General features: G+C 40.6%; 1 protein-coding gene across 1 annotated transcript in view; it reads left to right on the forward strand.

Annotated features, from left to right (window-relative positions):
• Positions 1–21,370, forward strand: part of LOC136886345 (uncharacterized) — a 109,452-nt gene that overhangs the window by 53,063 nt on the left and 35,019 nt on the right. The window contains exon 2 of the mRNA XM_068231040.1: positions 20,672–20,905. Within this exon, the coding sequence (XP_068087141.1) occupies positions 20,672–20,905 (234 nt within the window). The remainder of the gene's footprint in view (positions 1–20,671; positions 20,906–21,370) is intronic.

The following is a 21,370-nucleotide window of genomic DNA, read 5'->3' on the forward strand; positions in this document are numbered from 1 at the left end:
CAGTAAGGAGATAACGACCTTTTATGTCTATTTTTATTGTTTACTGAATCTGTACGTTTGAATCTCTTGGCCAGTTGTTTTATTGTCTGGTTGATAGGAATGGGTCTCCCTGGAAATTTCGCTCGAAACTTTTGTCTTGTCCTAGCGCACGATTTTTTTGCACTTAATGCAAGTATTGTGCAGATATACATGTTCACGCAACGAATATTTCACATATATTACAGCACTATACACAATCGCAATAAAACACTATACAATATGACATGCAGTACGCAGTAGCTTCACTTAACTCCCTACTATCTCGAAGCTCAGCTCTCAGGAAGTGCCGGAAATCGTGCACGCCAGCGGCCGGTAGGGGCCTGTCATCGGCGGCCAAGGTTGAGCGAGAAATTCCTTGCCAAGCATAAATAAAGACCCTGTATAACGAAAACTAAAGAATGTTTTCAAGACAATGCTTTACTCATCAAACGCAAAGATCTGACTAATAACATACAAAGAAATTTCAAGGCTTTATTAAAAGATACACATTTTCTTTTAACTGAAGCAGAATCCACAAAACTTATAGTAATGAATTCCCAAATACCAACTGCTAAAGCTTATCCCAAAATACATAAAGAACACATACCAATGAGACCCATCATCAACTACAGAGCAAGCCCAACTTACAAACTGTCACAATTTATCCAAAAATTCCTTAAAAAACTTTACGTATTCTCAGCCAATAAAACAACACCACATTCTCGCATCATTTGACATAATAAACATGTATCCCATTATTCCCACAAAACAAACATTAGAAATAATTGAATCCAACCTAAGAAAACACAGTAATCTGAGCACTTTAGAAATAGAAGAATGCATAAAATTACTTGATTTTGCCATCAGTAACAACTACTTCAAATTCCACGATACCATTTACCAGCAACAAGGCCTACTGATGGGATCTCCCACAGGTATACTTGCCAAAATTTATATAGACCATTTAGAGCACACATCAATTAGTAGTTTTTTGTTGTAGATTTGATGACATTTTTGTCATCATCGACAACAGGTTCACAGATGAAACCATTATACTGGACAAACTCAACACAATAGACCCCCACATAAAAATTTACCAAAGAAACCGAAAACAATTGTACCCTAAACTATTTGGACATAACAATAAATAGGCATGAAAACCTCCTGTCTTACAAAATATATAGAAAACCCACGCACACCTCAAACACAATTAAAATAGATTCCGTTCACTCCAACGCACACAAAAGAGCAGCATACTACAGTATGATGCTTAGAGCATTCAATATACCGTTAACAAAGGAAGATTTAAACAAAGAATTACAACTAATTCATAACATAGCTAAAAACAACGGATACAAGAAAGAAATGGTAAACAGAATTATTTATAAAATAAATTTCCAACCCAAAACTAAATTAACAAACATAGACAAACCTAAGATTATGCACTATTTACTTTCAATAATGTACACATATATACCATAACCAATGTTTTTAAAAATCACAACTTAAAAATAGCATTTAAAACTACTCACAATAGTACCAATATTATACACAATGTCAGGACAATTAATAGTAAAAATAAATACAACCACGCAGGGGTATACTGTATTAAATGCAGTAACGACCCCCTGTGGGTGGGGGACACAGACGAAGAATACACCCACGGTATCCCCTGCCTGTCGTAAGAGGCGACTAAAAGGGGTGACCAAGGGATGATCCAATTAGAACCATGAGATTAGCTGTAATTAGTACCATCACGCAGGGAACACCGCGAGTCACATTTACTTGCGCGTAGTACCACTATGTTAGGTACGCAATAGGTTTGTGATTAGTAGCGACAGTGTGTGAAGCAGGAGGTGGGTCCTACAGTACCTGTGATTCGTACCCCTATATGAGCGACACCATGGTTCTGCCTTACATATGCTCAGTTCCCAATTTGTGAGGAATTCCACGGGATAGTACAAGTCCCTGTAGTTAGTCCACTTATGTGAGGAACGCCATAGGTTTGCGTTGCCTATAAATAGCGCTGCAATGTGCGAAACACCATAGGTCTGTTTTACTTGTGCGCATTACACTACCTGTGAATAGTACCATAATGTGCGGAATACCGCTAGTCTCCACTACTTTTGGTTAGTACCGCAACATTACACATAGCATGGTTCTACTTTCCTAGCGATCAATACCATTAAGAGGGGCCTATGACCTGGATTTTGGACCCGTTTTGACTATATGCATAATCGATTCAGCATCGTGCTATAAAAGCAGTCCCTTGGTCAGTAATACTATTGTTTTGTGCCAGCTTCTGTTCATGTGAGGCACTGTGGGTCGGATCCACTGATCGTTTGAAATTCATATCCGTCCATCCATTCATTCTTTGTCCTCATGCTTTGAATTCTGGTCAGTGGAGGATTTTGAACTTTTAAGTTGTCACTTCATTTCGTCTCATTTCGTACCATTAGGGGCGATGACCTCGATGTTAGGCCCCTTTAAACAACAAACATCAGTCATCAAATGCAATAACTGTGAGACATGCTACATCGGACGTACCGGCAGGAACTTTCTAACCCATTATAATGAACATATAAATGCTGTAAAACACAATCATTTTTCCTCAATTGGTCAACACATCGAAGATTACAAACACAGGTTCATGAATATTGCAAATGGCATGCAAATTCTGAACATAAACCCCAAGGGCCCCCTGCTCAATATAACAGAAGAATTTTACATCTCTCTAGATCAATATATTAATCCAAATTTCAATATAAATGAAATCACAGAAAAAAAAACTAACATAATTTTCAATGCAGTCATCCCCGCTCTAAAAACGGTTACCTTAAGAAAATAAATAAACAAAATATGACACGCGACAGAGAGCCACGGAATGACACACCTGACCCCATCCCTACCCTCGCAACAGCAACTCACCCTACCCCTCTGCCCTCTCCTCGCATAGTTGGCGGTGGGATTATAGGAAAACTTAAAACGGTCCACCTTTTCAATACAAATCCTTTCTCAGTTCAATACGGACAAAAATGAAATTCCTAGGTTTAAATAGTTGGCGGTGTGAGCCCAAGACGAACACGAAGCAGTACACAGAGAGCTCTCATACAAAACGCAACTCAACCACGCCAACAATAGTAAGTACATATTTAAATTAGCACACACAATCCTTAGACATTCCTCCAATATAAAATATTGGTCATAACTCAATCTTATCTTCCACAGATATCATAACACCAACGCACAGCTACAGATGGGAAAAGAGCTACCACCCTAAGTCTAATGCCACTCAAATTTTATTAATGTCACAGTACAATATGATTCGATTTTAACATAAAACAAGATTCAACACACAGCAGAGCTGCATACATACATTTTATCCTAGTTGTAACTACACTACTGGAACTCATTTTAAAATTTCAGAAAGTGTTTTATTCTATGCACATATATGAAGATACCTCCTCTGCGAACCATGTGACCTTGCCGCGGTGGGGAGGCTTGCGTGTCCCAATGATGCACATAGCCGAGCCGCAGGTGCAAACATATCGGATGGGTATCTGTTGAGAGACCAGACTAACGAATGGTTCATCGAAAGGGGGTAGCAGCCTCTCGGTAGTTGCAAGGGTGGCAGTCTAGATGATTGACTGATACGGCCTTGTAATAATACTCAACGTGGCTTAGCTGTGTTGATACTGCTACACGGCTGAAGGCAACGGGGAAACTACAGCTGTAACTACCTCCCGAGGACAGGCAGCTCTCTCTGTATGAATGATGTACTGATGATGGCTTCCTCCCGGGTAAAATATTCCAGAGGTAAACTAGTCCCCCATTCGGATCTCCGGGTGGGAACTACACGAGAGGGGGCGATATTAGGAAGATGGATTCTGACATTCTGCGAGTCCAATAATGGACCATTTATGTTGGTATTACAAATTTACTCATTTGGGTCAAATACTTCAGATTCTCTATAGGAATCAACATCTATATCATCAAATGATGGGTTTCTTTTTGCTCTCCCGGAAACCTGTAGTGTGTACACAGCAGAGCTCGGTGCTATCTGTAAAGTTCTGCGTTATGCACTGTCCGCTGAGCGCCAACACTCTTCTGTGTACTGATTCTTTGAGCTCGCTACAGTCTATTGATACCTGTTTACCTCGGCATCCTCTGGTGCAGGCGGATCCAGGACCTGCTGGCCGGGTGTTCAGATGCCGGCACCAGAATCACGTTCATGTGGCTCTCAGGCCACATGGGTGTAGAGGGAAACAAGTTAGCAGATAAGGTTCCCAAGGAGGCAGTTATACTGCCCCCGTTACCTTACAAGGTTCCAGCAAGTCATATTCGCACTCAGCTGAGACATCTGGTTATGTCCCATTGGGAGATGGAGTGGCAGGCCATTCCAATTCCAAATAAGCTGAGAGTGATAAAAGGAACAACGAAGGTATGGAGGATTCCCTTCGGGCTTCTCGGAGGGAAGCCGTGGTATTATGACGTGTTTGGATCGGCCACGGTATACTAAGGCACTCCTATTTACTGAAGGGAATCAACATCTATATTACATGCTGGCCAGGCAGGCATCAATTTTTGGAAATGAGACGAAAGTCCCTCATAGCGCATTGGCACTGCTGGTGGTTTCAAGTAGCCTATGCAGTGGCCTCCACGGTATGCAGTAGCCATGCTTCTTGGTGGGTGTACTTAGGTACCAACTGATGAGCCCAACTTAGCACACGAGGGCGAAACGCAAGCAACCAAGAATGAGCTAGCTGGAAAATTTATAATGTCCAATAACGGACCATTATATTGATATTATAAACTCGATCTTATATTTTACTTAGGGGAAACATAATATTTTATAAGATTATGATGATGATGATAATAATACATATATCAGTCAAGGTGCCATTTTAAACCCATAGTACCGAGCTCGATAGCTGCAGTCGCTTAAGTGCGGCCAGTATCTAGTATTCGGGAGATAGTATGTTCGAACCCCACTGTCGGCAGCCCTGAAGATATCTTTATAAATTTCATTTTTGTTCCGTATTGATAGCGACCAAATATCATAAAAAGAAAGAAAGGTTCCACCTAATCAATACTTATTTATTATCACATGTATGATGGAATTATACATGTGATAATAAATAAGTATTGATTAGGTGGAGCCCTGAAGATGGTTTTCCGTGGTTTCCCATTTTCACACCAGGCAAATGCTGGGGCTGTACCTTAATTAAGGCCACGGCCGCTTCCTTCCCACTCCTAGACCTTTCCTGTCCCATCGTCGCCATAAGACCTATCTGTGTCGGTGCGACGTAAAGCAACTAGCAAAAAAAAAAAAAAAAAAAAAAAAAAAAAAAAAGAAATCCATAGCATAGGAAGCAATTTTCATTCAGTCCGTGTTATCCGGGAATATTTTGTGTTTTCATGTACGATGCCCAGCCAAATCTATGGCATGCAAAGATCTCAAATTTTAACATATGTGGGCACAGCATTTCACCGATCATGCATGGCTGTGTCAAAGAAATGCTCCAAGAAATGAAGCTGATGGTGACATCAACAAGCAACATTTACAATAATTACCCGGTGTTCTAAAAATTTACACATCTATCTACATGATAAGTAATGAAGATGAGGCTGTCAGCTATACGACAGAGCTTTTGAACAACTTAAGGCAACTGGAGTACCCTCAAATATCTTGGAGCGGACAATTGTGACGCAGATTATCCTTCTCAGGAATATGAATCATCCTTTCATCTGAAAAAGAACATGACTCGCAGTTAAGAAACAGGTGCTGAATATTATTGGAGACACCATCATGGCTGGATATGCCGCAGGCGAAGTAGTATTCATTCCTCGAATTCAAATCACCCCTTCGGATAATGAATCTGATGTTGCTTTAAGAATAAGATGTTATTCTTTTTTCAGATACTTCATAAATTTATTTATTCAAAATTAGTTTAAGCATATCAAAGAATCTAATAGTTATATCCAAAATGAGAAAGAAAAATAAAATAAAATAAAAAACCATTGTTGCATTAGGCAATGCTTGAATATGACTTCAAAGATTGCTTAATCTTTGTAAATGTTCCTAGTTGTGCAGTGACTTATGCCTAATACAATAATAATGTTATTTGCTTTACGTCCCACTAACTACTCTTTACGGTTTTCGGAGATGCCGAAGTGCTAGAATTTAATCCCGCAGGAGTTCTTTTACGTGCCGGTAAATCTACCGACACGAGGCGGACGTATTAGAGCACCTTCAAATACCACCGGACTGAGCCAGGATCGAACCTGCCAAGTTGGGGTCAGAAGGCCAGCGCCTCAACCGTCTGAGCCACTCAGCCTGGCCCTAATACAATAATGGAATATGGAGTTGAGAACAAAAGTAGATTTATTTTTCGAAATACACTACAAGACCTGTCTAGCAACGACTCTACATAAGTGCATACTTGACCTGCTTGTGAACTTCAACTATATTTGTTTTCGGCGCAAGACAATGATGTTCTGTTTACTCTTTTGACTGCGATCATTGTGTTTTGGACATTAACTGAATTGCTACGATATGAATCAATGTTAATTTTTTGCCTGTGTTCAATGTATCAGTTGTTTTAAGATCTTTATATCTTGCCCTACTTTACTATTTGGCTGATGATGACACTTGTAATGTGTCGAAACCGGTCCCAATAAACAAGTTGTGACTTCTTTTTAGTTCAACTTACAACGAAGTATTGAAAGGTGGATCCTTCTAATATTGTACATCTTCTTATACACTTCATTGTTTATCAGAAGAGGAGGTGAAGGAATTATTAGGCTACTTGTGAGTTAGGGGATATTTTGGACTCGCAAATATTAGTTGTTGTTGTTATTGCTGCTGCTTGAGTCATGGATTGGTTTGGTGCAGCCCTCCATACCACCCTATCCTGGGCTAAACTCTTAATTTCCACGTAACTATTACATCCTATGTCTGCTCTAATCTGCTTGCCATATTCATCCCTTGGCGTACACCTACCATTCTTTTCTGCCTAAATTTTGCTCAGAAACCAATTGAACCAGTCCTGGGTAAAAGATGTGTCCTATCATTCTGTCTCTTCTTCTCATCATATTTAGCCAAATCAATCTGCTCTCGCCAATTCGATTCAGTATCTCTTCATTTGTGATTCGATCTACCCATCTCACCTTCAGCATTCTTCTGTAACATCACATTTCAAAAGCTTCTATTCTATTTCTTTCTGAGCTAGTTATTGTCCATGTTTCATTTCCATACAATGCCATGCTCCAGATGAAAGTAATCAAAAACATCTTCCTAATTCCTATATCAATGTTTGAAATTAGAAAATCTCATTTCTTAACAAAGACCTTCCTTGCTTATGCTAGTCTGCATTTTATATCCTCCTTACTTCTGCCATCGTTAGTTATTTAACTATCTAAGTAACAATATTCATCAACTACCTTTAAGACTTCATTTCCTAATCTAATATTCCTTGCATCACCGGAATTAGTTTGACTGTACTCCATTACTTTTGTTTTAGGACAAATCTATTTTCATCTTGTACTCCTTCCCCAAGCCAAGACTCTATCCATACCATTCAGCAATTTCTCCAAATCTTCTGCAGACTTGGATAAAATAACAATATCATTGACAGATCTCAGGGTTTTGATTTCCTCCCCTTGGATTGTGATTCCCTTTCCAAATTCCGCTTTCATTTCCTTTCGTAAAATAGGTTTTGTATTTGAATAACAAATAATAATACATAAACATTGCCCTGCAAATAACCCCAGCTTCTGTGGATGGGGGTTAACTTCCATTAAGTTATAGGGGAATCTGACCTCTTCAGAGCGGGACCCCAGGTGGCGGATAGGGAGTTCCTAGCACTTCTGCTGGGATGGTCGTAGGACTCGCGGACCAACAGGTAGCCCAATTCTTGGGGGCTTTAAAATACTGAGACATCCTCCCTTCAGGGGTTATAATTATGGAGGGAGCTAATCTTATGGTTGTGAACTCAGACATGGGAATGCCAAGTGGAAACCACTTGAGTAGGCCTACTGAAGGGGGAACAAACCTGGCTAGGTTCGGGTCAGGCAGACTGCTGGATGGACGACTGAGGAGCGTGGATTCTGCTACGGAGAGCCTGAGTTGCGGGAGGACGTCTGGCTGTATGCCTCATCACGGATGGTGAGAACGATGCTCAGGACACTAGAATGGGGCAAAAACCGTATGATTGATTGAAACATGGATGATCAAAAGGAACCATTTTGAAAACCTCAAGACATCAAGGGAAGCCACGGAAGCTCCAGCAGAGCAGATCCAGGAGCAAGCCCGTGATGGAAAAGTGGAGACAGAAGCCCCAGTAGGACAGGCTGTCGTCAAAACAAATCAAGAAGAGGCAACATAATCTCCAGTAGAGCAGACTGCTAGCACAAGCAAATCAGGAATGCCTGTAGGACAGAACTGAAGATTTCTGCATCGAAATTCAACAGGTTACATATCAACAGACCACCTCGCAACAGCACATACTATAAGGAAAGGAAGAGAGAGGTGAAAGAAGCCAAAATAGCGGCTGGAACTTGGACGGAGAAGAAGCCAAGCAACAGGGATCAACGAGAGGCTATCCCTCCAACAATGCCCTAAATGCTAAGGTCGGAGGATAGTACGCCATCAAGTTAGGCTACAAACCCGCCCGCCAAGAAACAGAAAGAAGAAACGGCCATGTCCTTTTTGGAAAGACTTACTTCAATCAAGGTAGCCATAATACCGAAAAACTTTCCAGGTGGGAAACAGAAGGAGGAAGACGTGAAAGAGCTCTCATCTGTTCTTATAGTGCAGATGTAACAACTATCTGACGGATGTCTTTCAGGCTTCCCCAAGTCTCCAAGGCTGGAAAGTGGAGCAATGGTACTGATCTGTGCAAATCCAGAAACCAAAAGTTGGCCTGAACAGACCGTAGCCAATCGCAATCCTTGGAAAGGAGAGAATTTACAGGTGGCAGAAGCCAAGAAGGTGCTGAACATTACAAAGGTCATCACCAAGTTTACACCTCCATTTGACAAGATGAAGGTTGAAGATGTTCTTGTCAGAATACATCACCATGACACCAAACTTCCGACGAAAGAGTGGAGAGTTCTGAATGCGACAACTACCAATGACACAGGAAGGACAATTGTTTTGGCCCTTAATGAGAGAGATTTTGAGGAGCTCAGGAAGAGAGGTCTTAAGGCCAAGCTTGGACTTGGGCAGATCAAATTTCAAGTATTTAAGGGAAATTCAAAACCTAGTGTTGGCAAGGATGGTGCTGAAGGTTCTTCCGGCCAACCTTAAAAAAAAAAAAGCAGCTGTTACCTATTTCGTCAAGAAGTTCAAGTCCGAAGCTATCGACGTGGCTCTTATACAAGAGTCATGGGTTGTTAAGGGCTGAGTAGCATGACTGGCAGAATCTGGAGGTAAGCTAATGTATACTGACTGACAGAGCAAATGCAACACCAAGAAGGAGTGGTCAGAACCTTATGCCAATTGCAGGGTAGACTGACGTCACTGAGGTATGCTCATGATGTGAAATGTGCCGCTGTGCTGCGCACGTAGCGAACGATAAATGGGACACAGCGTTGGCGAATGGCCCACTTCGTACCGCGATTTCTCAGCCGACAGTCATTGTAGAACGTGTTGTCGTGTGCCACAGGACACGTGTATAGCTAAGAATGCCAGGCCGCCGTCAACGGAGGCATTTCCAGCAGACAGACAACTTTACGAGGGGTATGGTGATCGGGCTGAGAAGGGCAGGTTGGTCGCTTCGTCAAATCGCAGCCGATACCCATAGGGATGTGTCCACGGTGCAGCGCCTGTGGCGATGATGGTTGGCGCAGGGACATGTGGCACGTGCGAGGGGTCCAGGCGCAGCCCGAGTGACGTCAGCACGCGAGGATCGGCGCATCCGCCGCCAAGCGGTGGCAGCCCCGCACGCCATGTCAACCGCCATTCTTCAGCATGTGCAAGACACCCTGGCTGTTCCAATATCGACCAGAACAATTTCCCGTCCCGTCGATTGGTTGAAGGAGGCCTGCACTCCCGGCGTCCGCTCAGAAGACTACCATTGACTCCACAGCATAGACGTGCACGCCTGGCATGGTGCCGGGCTAGAGCGACTTGGATGAGGGAATGGCGGAACGTCGTGTTCTCCGATGAGTCACGCTTCTGTTCTGTCAGTGATAGTCACCGCAGACGAGTGTGGCGTCGGCGTGGAGAAAGGTCAAATCCGGCAGTAACTGTGGAGCGCCCTACCGCTAGACAACGCGGCATCATGGTTTGGGGCGCTATTGCGTATGATTCCACGTCACCTCTAGTGCGTATTCAAGGCACGTTAAATGCCCACCGCTACGTGCAGCATGTGCTGCGGCCGGTGGCACTCCCGTACCTTCAGGGGCTGCCCAATGCTGTGTTTCAGCAGGATAATGCCCGCCCACACACTGCTCGCATCTCCCAACAGGCTCTACGAGGTGTACAGATACTTCCGTGGCCAGCGTACTCTCCGGATCTCTCACCAATCGAACACGTGTGGGATCTCATTGGACGCCGTTTGCAAACTCTGCCCCAGCCTCGTACAGACGACCAACTGTGGCAAATGGTTGACAGAGAATGGAGAACCATTCCTCAGGACACCATCCGCACTCTTATTGACTCTGTACCTCGACGTGTTTCTGCGTGCATCGCCGCTCGCGGTGGTCCTACATCCTACTGAGTCGATGCCGTGCGCATTGTGTAACCTGCATATCGGTTTGAAATAAACATCAATTATTCGTCCGTGCCGTCTCTGTTTTGTCCCCAACTTTCATCCCTTTCGAACCACTCCTCCTTGGTGTTGCATTTGCTCTGTCAGTCAGTGTATGATACTACATCGAATATGCCCAGAACATGTTTACTTGTGAGCAGAAAATTAAAATGTCGTCTGTTACAGTAACATTGTTCGAGGGATTTTGTGGCAACCAAGATGAAACTTGGAAATTGGGAAGGTCCCAGAGAAATAACAATAGGCTTTGTGAACCTTCCATATGACTCAACAGATCCGCCTCCATCGGAAGACGTTGAAGAATTGATTTGCAAAGCAAAGGGGAAAGGTGAACACCTAGTACTCGGAGCAGTTGCAAATGCACATCACACTGCATGGGGCAGTACCAACCGCAATGCAAGGGGTGTGGCTTTACTAGAGTTTATTATTAGATCAGATTTGATAATACTAAACCTAGCAAATAAACTGACATTCATACATAAGAATCGTCGAGAGATAATAGATATCGCATTGAGCACCACGCATATGGCAAACTTCATTAAGAATTAGAAGGTGCTGGAGGAGCTATCCTTGGCAGACCACCAGCATATCCAATTTGTGATATATGCGAGGCAATGTGATACTGAATTGTACAGATATCTCAGAAGAAAGAACTGGGATGGATACAGGGAAGTTCTATGGCAGGCTGTACAGAAGATCCAAATGAATGTAAGGGGACAGAGGGAATTCGATGAGCCAGTGGAACAATTAGAAGAGGCCATTTTAGCCTCATATCATAACTGTCCCTTTAAAGAAAATAAAACTGCCAAAAATGTTAGTTGGTGGAATAACAACCTAGCCAAAATGAAGAAAGAGGTTAGAAAATTGTACAAAAAATCATCAAGAGATGGCATGTGGGACGTATGTCATAGGAAACTCACCGAGGATAACCTAGAGATACAGAGAGCAAAAAGAAACTCTTGGAGACTGTTTTGCGAGAATGTGGAATCAAACACTGAAGCAGCAAGGGTCCAGAAGGTTCTTAAAAAGGTACATATAAATCAAGTGGGAACACTGGAAAAACCCGATGGAACATACACTCAGATGGGAAAGGAGATTCTGGAGGTGTTGCTAGCTTGTCATTTTCCTGAGGCTGGGGAAGTAGAAGGGGAAGATTTGGTTGAAACAGAGGCCAGACCACGAAGAGCAGATTGGAACTGTGCAAACCGATTAATTAAGTCTAAGCATATGAGGTGGACCATAAAGGCTCCGGGGCCAGATGAGATACAAAATCCATTTTGCGTCTGACTTGTAGGAAGGACGGGAGATAATCATCAAGGCCCTGACAGACCTTTCTAGAGCAAGTCTACTGTAGCTCTGGGGTATGTGTCGAAATCATGGTCTAAGACTAAAGCGGTATTTATACCAAAGCCTGGAAGGGCAAATTATGCCAAAGCCTATAGACCATTATGCTTAAACTCCTTCATGCTAAAGGCAGTGGAGAAGATATTGGAGAAATACATCCGGAAAACGGTGCAACTGAACTCAACCTTACATGAAAATCAGTTTGCATACAGACCTAGCAGATCAGCTGAGACAGCACTCCGTCATTTGGTTTGTAAACTAGAGGAAAGCCTAGAATCCAAAGAAATAGCTCTGGCGGCATTTTTAGGCATAGAAGGGCCCTTGGGTAATACAACCTACAACTCGATGATTGTAGTTGTTGAAGAGAGTAGGGCGAGGAAGACTGTCGTAAAATGGATTAGATCCATGTTAGACGGGAGGAAAATAAAAGGCAACTCTGTGTGAAGAGACGCTCAAGGTTAGAACTGCCCGAGGTTGAGCGCAAGGAGGAGTCCTTTCTCTTCTTCTGTGGAACCTTGTGGTGAGCAAAATCATAGTCATACTCAGTGAACATGGATTTTATACGCAAGGATACACAGATGATCTAGTTATTGTGGTAAGAGGTAAGGTGATGAGGGTCATCCAGGACAGCATGCAAAGGTCATTTAACCTTGTGGAGACAAGGTGTCGGGAAGAACAACTCAAGTCAACCCGAGCAAGATAACACCGGTCCCTTTCACAAGAAGGAAGAAATTAGAGGGGACGAGAACACTGGAAGCTCCTTGGGCAAGAAACCTATATGGAAGAACAAGTGTTACACTTATGTGTAATATTAGACAAAAAGTTAACCAGGAATCCTCACATAGAAACGTAACCCAAGCTAAGAATCTATTGTGTGCATGCAAGAAGGCAGTCGGGATAACATAGGATCTAAAGCCGGCAATGGTAATGTGGATATACACAATGATCATTAGACCACTGGTGACCTATGCAGCAATCATTGGTGGGCGAAGCAAGTCAAAGAAATGTCAGTAGCAAACAAAATAGCCTTCAGAGAATGGCATGTATAGCCATAACTGGGGCAATGAAAATTATGCTGACAGAAGCCTTGAATAACCTACTAGATCTCAAGTAACTTTATAGAGGGACAGGCTATAATGAGCTCATATGGATTGGAAGGCCCAATCTTGAACACTGTGAAATTAATAGAGTAATAACAGGGTAAGTTTTACACATGCCAGCTGATCATATGATTCCAAAGTATATCTTTGAGGAACCATTTGAGATCCAGGCAACAAAAAGGAAGACTGAGACATTAACAGATGAAAAACTGGTAGGGAAGATATTGTGTGGTGGACAGATGGTTCAAGGACTGAGATTGTGTTACAAGTGAACTATGTAGGATGAGTGGAATGTAATTTTTTTAAAGACTTTATTGGCGAAGTATCATATAATGTTTTATTTATCATGACCTAACCTGTACTGTTATTTGTAGAGCATAAGATAATTTAATGACCTAACCTGTACTGTATAATGTTGTAACATAGGCATTTGTAAATAGGCCTAGTAGAATTCTGTCTATAGTTCCTGGAAAGATCTAGAAAGTTACATAACTTTTGTACTGGGTGTGTTACTTTGTTGGTATGTGTTCTAGAAAGTGTGTTCTGTTTATTCTGGAAAAATACGACTTTCGCGATCATGCGTATTCTAGAATGTTAGTCTAAGTTCTCGATCGAAAGTAAGATTGTGATTGGTGAGTCTAGGTGGCGATAGGGAACACGTGCATGCTGATTGGTTGCCTCCAAGGCCAGTAATTCCTATATATAGTGAGCGAGGCAGTGTTCGGAAAAAGATTCTGTATCCTGAATTCTGTCCGTCTCGGTTTATCTGTCTGCGAGCAGCCTATCTGGATGACGTCCCTCCGGTTTTCGGGATGGCACACTCCTCGGGTAAGCACTCTTGAATTCCGTTCCTGCTAAAAATTCCTTAATGTTCCGATTTGGTTTTCATACAGGAGTCTGCCCTAACCTCGCCTAGATTCACCAAATTAGTTACTTATGACGCCTTAGTTTTTCAGCTAGACTTACCTGTTCGTTTCCGAGGCATTCCCGTTTTGTTTCACTAAAATATGTATATTGTAGTTTAATAGTATTTCCCTTGGGGTTTGCCTCTGATAGTTTTGTATCACTTTAGGTACGGTACGCTAGATTTTGGATAACCTGTAAATTGCATTGTACTACTGCACTGGTAACTAGATGTACAGTTGATTTGTAATTTTAATTTACACTGCTACAAACAACCTATGTATATCACTGAACTTATAGGTCATCACTTGGAATGTATGTGTAGAATTATCTTGTAAATAATATTTTTAAAACTAAGGATCACGGTGATTCATTTCGGAATCCGCTATCTAAGCCATGTCCATGCCTTTGGTAGGTTCCCAGCCCCTTCCATCTTCCTGTTTTGTCGTTCACTAGTTGGCCCTACTGATAGTTACGTACTTGTTTTGTTGGAGATCCCCGTATGCTAGCTACTGTTTTTCCGAGTGTGTAGTGTTTTCTTATATTGTGTATTGTACTCTTACCTTCCCCTTTTAAACTGTGTTTGTGCCTTGTTTGGTGTTACCACTGTTGTAGAGGTAACAATTGGAACAGGAGGAGGGATCAACGCTGAAAGACCTGGCAGATCAATCCAAATATCCAAATGAGTCTGGGCAGACACACTACAGTTTTCCAAGCTCAAGTGATAGCCATCATTACATGCCTTGAGGAAAACCTGAAAATTAACTACAGATATAAGAACATTTTCATATTTACAGATAGCCAAGCAGCCATTAAGGCACTTGAAGCTGTCTGGATTACATCCAGAATTTTTTGGTATAGTCATACACTTCTCCTGAAGCTCTCAGAGTACAATGTTGTTAAAATAATATGCGTACCTGGGCATGCAGGCATAGAAGGTATTGAAAAAGCAGATAAACTGGCAAGAAAAGGGTCAGAAACGCCTTTGGTGGGCCCAGAACCAGTATGTGAGATCTTATAGACAAGCCTGACTTTTCAAGGCTTGTGAAAGAACTAATAAAGAGCGCAAACAAGAAGCATACTAAGGAACTGCTGGAACTCAGCAGAGAAAATATAAGATGGGTAGTAGGACTGCTGACTGGACACTGCCATCTGTAATAAGAGACAATGTATGTAGGAAATGTAACGATGCAGAAGAATCAGCTGAACACATACTCTTTGAATGTGAGGCGCTGGGAAGAATCAGAAACATCCGAGAAGACCCTATAAGGAGGACCTGCAACTTTATGAAGGGAGCAGGTATAACCAGGTGGGGGATGAAGGAAAAAACATGGTAGCAAAAGATGTTCGAGGTTGATGCTAAAAGGAACTTTTTGAGACCCCATGAATAAAGGGAGAAGAAGAAGAATCTCAACGGTAGTGAAGGCAGAGGGAATGTATCTCGATACGGCAGAATTAGCGGAAGAGACAGCTAAAAGAACAAAATCCATTTCGCGTCTGACTTGTAAGAAATGGCTGAATGGTCAGGGCCTGTTCACCAGAGGTGCGGCTGAAAAATCTATCCTCGGAGCTAACAACCTTGAGTAGAATTTTTAAGGGACTTGTTCCTTTAACCCATCAATCAATCAACTATGGATATGCACTTTGTAAGAGACTTTATCCCAGGGAGTATCCAAGAAAATGAAAAGTGGGCATTCGGATTCTGGGGGCCTACAACATTGTGCAAAGGATTAGTCGGAGCATCCTGAAACCTGCCTTAACCCTTTGGGGTCTAATTGATTTTCCACCTGCATCCTGCACAGGTCCAATTTGACATTAGGCAAATATGGGAAGGAAGTACTACATAAGTAAAAAGCTGAATTTTTACATTAATAATACGAACTGCAAATTTATTTATTATCAGTCAAGTTAACCACATTATCAGCAATATTTTTTCAAAGTATGGTACTTCCGGAAGCATTTGTTCGGGTGTAGTCCTGGGTTCCCTGGACAGGTCTCACAAAAAATGATGTCTCCTTTCTGCCTCCTTTCACTTTCCTGTCAGAACACATGGCACAGTCCTTGGTTTTTTTTTATCCTGGCGAGCATCTATGATGTGTAGCTTCCAGTTCAGTCGAAGTTCTTCGTCACAGCTGCTCCGTCGGCCGCGCTTACGGGCATTTTTGTTCCTAACGTCCCCAACAAGCCCCATAATAACTCGGTCCCTGAATGTTTTGTGATTCACCTCGAGCTTATTTTCTGCCTTTTGTTGCAAATTATATAGGTGAAAACTGTTCACCAAAGCTACCTCCAACACCCAGCAGTACAATTTCATTCACCACTTCAGGCTTTCCACTACAATACCATAAGATGAGCAGTAGTGATCAGCACGATCGACCCCTCCCATTTTGCCTGTGTAATCTATAATGGCACCAGGCTTCAAAATTCTTTCTTCTCCTTGCCCATTCCGGTTGTCACCATCAGAATCTGTCAACAAATCATCGTCAATATCGCCACTGTCACATAACTGTTCATAAATATCATTAGGCTCCATGCCGCGGCTGGTAGACGCCATGTTGATAACGAAAGTAAACTCAGCAGTGACAGTGAGGAATTATCTCCAAAGAAAACACAATTCAGCTTAAAGGAATGAACAGCAGATGGCAGTAGGCAAGAGATAAATGCCAAGGCTGTATACTGCGTAAAGCTCGGTGCCATTTCTGCTCCAGCATACGAAATATATAACCTCAAAGTTGTGTCGGACTAGGTCCGACATAGGACCGGAACTGAAAATTAATGATGTCGGACTCAGTCCGACATTGGACCCCAAAGGGTTAAGCAACAATCATACAAAATCAGGCACAGAAACATAAATTATTTTATTTTTAATGTGAACTCGCTTTTAAAGACAGGAAAACATTGACAGATTTTGTAAGAGTTAAAAACATTTTGATAACATCACTTCAAGAAACAAGATATACTGATGAAAATCGTTTGACTCAGAGGGATTCAGGGTATTTAAGGGAAAACCAGGAGAAAAAGAGTTATGTACCTCAATTTGGAACAGGTTTCATTGTAAACAAGAATATACTAGACTCCATAATAGAGTTTAAATCTCCTAATGAAAGACTTTCCACACTAACCTTTAAATCAATGAATAAAGTCTACACTATTGTAAATGTACATGTACCTACAAATGAGAAAAATAAAACCTGGAAAGAACAAATAGAAACATTTTGGCAAGAAGTTTCAAACATCTTAGAACAAATTCCATCCAAAAACACAATAATATTGCTGGGAGATTTTAATGCTGAAATCGGCAAAGAACGTTGTCATAGTAAGTAAATTCCCTGCTCATCGAAGAACAAATGCTAATGGAGAAAGGACAAATGCTAATGGAGAAAGGCTCATTAGTCTATGCAGAGAGCATAATATAGTCCTAAAATCTACATTATTTAAAAACTTCCTAGAAAACAGACTACATGGGTCTCCCCAAATCCAATCTGTGGTGGGAAACAACTTGACCATGTTGCCATAAGTAGACAGTCTGCACCAGAGATATTTAATGTAAAGGTTGCCAAGAGTGCCAGTTTGGATTCAGACCCCTATCTGTCATTCATTAAATTCAAAATTAAAACAAGCAGTAAAAGAACCAATATCAACCTAAAAAGTTTGATGTACAAAAACCAGCCAAAGAAAATAGTTTCAAAATACTCTTGGAAAAAAGACACTTAAAACATGGGTACAACTTCAAGGACAGTTTACAGACAGCAGAAGAAACTATTCTTCTTAAAAAGAGAAGAAAACATGCTTGGTGGAATGATGGGTGTGATCAATTAATTCATAAGGAATGCAAATGAAAATTATAAAAATAAAAGCCAGGAAGCTTACATCAAAGGGCCTCAAATGATCAAAATACAACATATGAAAGACCATCTAACAGCAATGGAATTGGACTTCAAACAGAACAACTCGAGAGACTTTTACAAAGCATTTAAAAACAATGTAAGGAAATGCACACCACCAAGTTTATATTTCAAGATCCAAAAACACAGAAAATTATAGGATAATTGCAGAATACTTTGAAGAACTAAATAACAGCGATCCACCAGAAGAGAAATTTAATTTTGATAATACAAACAGACTCAAAACCACCAACAAAAGAGGAAATCAAAGAAATCATAAGGGAAGCACCTGGGGAAGATAATATAGTTGCTGAATTTTGGAAATACTCTAGTGACAATATGATACAATGTTTAACAGAAATCATCGAAGAAATCTGGACAGCAGGCACTTTACCAGCAGGATGGACAAAACATTAATACATCCATTACACAAAAAGGGGAATAAATCAGACCCTAACAAATATAGAAGAATTTCCCTTTTGCTAATTACATGTAAAAGAGAGCTGAAGAAATACTAGACCCACAATTAGGAGAGTATCAAGCAGGATTTGGAAAGGGAAGGTCATGTTCAGAACAAATTTTAAATCTAAAGAACATAATAGCTATGAGGAAGATCAGAAACTCTAAATTTGTAATCACTTTTGGAGACTTTAAAAAGGCCTATAATTCAGTTGATAGAATTACTCTATTTGATATTTTAAAGAAATTTGGACTTGAAAATAAAAAAATTGAAATTATTAAAGCAACATTAACAAACACAACATCCAATGTAAATTTTTTGGGAGAACTCTCAAAATCATTTGAAATAAGATCAGATGTAAGACAGGGAGATGGTTTGTCACCTCTACTCTTCAGTTGTGCGTTAGAGAAAGTAGTTTGAGAATGGAGGAAAACCATTAATACTAAAGTGAACAACTAGGAAGAAATCCAAATAAAATCATTATAGATCATTTAGCTTTTGCAGATGACATGTCTATAATTACAGGCTCATTAGATAATTCTCAAGAACAAATACGAGAATTATAGAAACAAGCGGCCAAAATAGGACTGCAAATATCATTTGAAAAAATTAAGTTCATGACAAACATCATTAATGCCCCTCAAAATATCACAATTAACAATAACATAAAAATCTCGGACAGATTGCTTTAAATACCTAGGAGAATGGACAACAAAACAAAAGGAAAGGTAGCTATTGATATAAAATTAAAGAAAATGGAAAGGATGTTTCATATGACAAAAAATATATATAGAATAAGAAATCTCTATCCTGGAACTTGAAATTAAGACATTATCAAACAGTGGCCCAGCCAGAAATTTTATATGAAGCAGAAACTCTTAAACTTCCAAGAATTGGGGATCTTGAAAAATTAGAAGAAGTTGAAAGAAGAATTTTGAGAAAAATTCTGGGACCTATAAGAAACAACAATGCTGAATTTAGACTAAGATCAAACATAGAGCTATATTTGAAAGTTGAAAAACTGACAACTGTAATGAGGAAAAGAAGACTCCAGTTTTTTGGACACATTTATGGAATGAATATCAATAGACAAACTAAAAAAATCTTCAACTTAGTGAACAGTTACAAATCCAAGCCAACGTGGTTCATTGAAATTGAAAAGGATATGAAAAATGCTGGAATTAAAATAGATACGATAGAAAACAGAACACGTTTCAGAGAAGTAACACAAAAGGCAGGATTTCAGGAGAGAAAGAAATTAACAACTGGAAGAAAATTGACTCGAGAGGAAAAGGGAGAACATTCTCAGAAAATGAAGGAAGTTTGTAAAAGAAGAAAGTTGAATGCAAAGAAAAATAACCAAAGTTGATTTATCATGCCCTCAAAAGGGTTATTCGAAGAAGTAGAATAATAAACATAAACATTGTCCTCAGAATTACGGTTTATGCGCTGCTAAAAACTTTTGGCAAAACTTTTGTATAGTCTCCACCCAGAGATCCAAATGGGGGGACAATTTTATCTCCAGAATATTTTACTCGGGAGGAAGCCATCATCATTTCATATTTCGTACAGAGAGAGCTGCATATCCTCAGGATTTAGTTACGGCTGTAGTTTCCCGTTGCTTTTGGCCGCGTAGCAGTATCGACACAGCTACACCATGTTAAGTGTTATTACAAGGCCGTATCAATCAATCATCTAGACTGCCCTCCCATTGCAACTTCCGAAAGGCTGCTATCCCCCTTTCGATGGACCATTACTTAATTACTTGTGTGACTTCTCTTGCATTATTCTGCTGCAAACGTGTCCAGAATTTGTTTACAATTCTTATTACTGTAGAATTCCACAAATAAGAAATGTACAACACTGGGGAGGTATTTTTTTTAAACATGTAATTTTTCCGGTTGACTCAATATTTCTTTTGTTTTGCATATGGTTTCTTATGACCCTATATGCCGTAATAGATTTGTCTAAATGATGATGAACAAGAGAAAAAAAATCATTTTTAACTTTATTCTCTGATGCCATTACCAGTCCCATGTGAAAATAAGAAACATATCTTCCTATTAGGTCCATACATTTACTGGGCATTTCAACTATAATCTCAAGATTTATATTAAATTAGAACTGGACTATTCTAAAACTTTTTGCCTAATTTTCTTTTTAACATTATTCCAATGCTTTTACTTGCAGATCATCTTTGGACCCATGTTTTCTGGCAAGACAACAGAATTAATTCGTCGACTGAAACGATACCAAATTGCAAATTACAGATGCCTCATTGTGAAGTACGCTAATGATGTTAGATACAGTACTGATGGTATTTCTACTCATGATAAACAAACTCTTCCTGCTGTTGCAACAGACAAGCTGATTGGAATTAATGCTGAAGAGTATGATGTCATTGGTATTGATGAAGGCCAGTTCGTAAGTATTTACTGAATCAAATAACAGTCCCTGTTTATATTAGTTGTTTCTTTACCATATTAAAATTGACTGAAACAGTTATGGCAGGTAATGATGTATACTTTGCATGTGAGAAAAGAAGCGAAGATGGTGCCATTTCTAAGTTGCCATCTGCGTAAAGGATGATAAAATAACCAAGAGTGCTGGTGGTGGTGATTATGGTTTTAAGAGGAAGTACAAATGGGCAGCATTGTCTTTTAACACTAATCAGAAGGAAAATTTAAGAGGTCCAACCCCCCCTTTTTTTTTTGCTAGTTGCTTATATTGCACCGACACAGATAGGTCTTGTGGCGACGATGGGGCAGGAAAGGCCTAGGAATGGGAAGGAAGCAGCCGTGGCCTTAATTAAGGTACAGCCCCAGCATTTGCCTGGTGTGAAAATGGGAAACCACGGAAAACAATTTTCAGGGCTGACGACAGTGGGGT

Source organism: Anabrus simplex, chromosome 1 (genome assembly GCF_040414725.1).
Source record: "Anabrus simplex isolate iqAnaSimp1 chromosome 1, ASM4041472v1, whole genome shotgun sequence".
In the NCBI taxonomy this organism is placed as follows: Eukaryota; Metazoa; Arthropoda; class Insecta; order Orthoptera; family Tettigoniidae; genus Anabrus; species Anabrus simplex.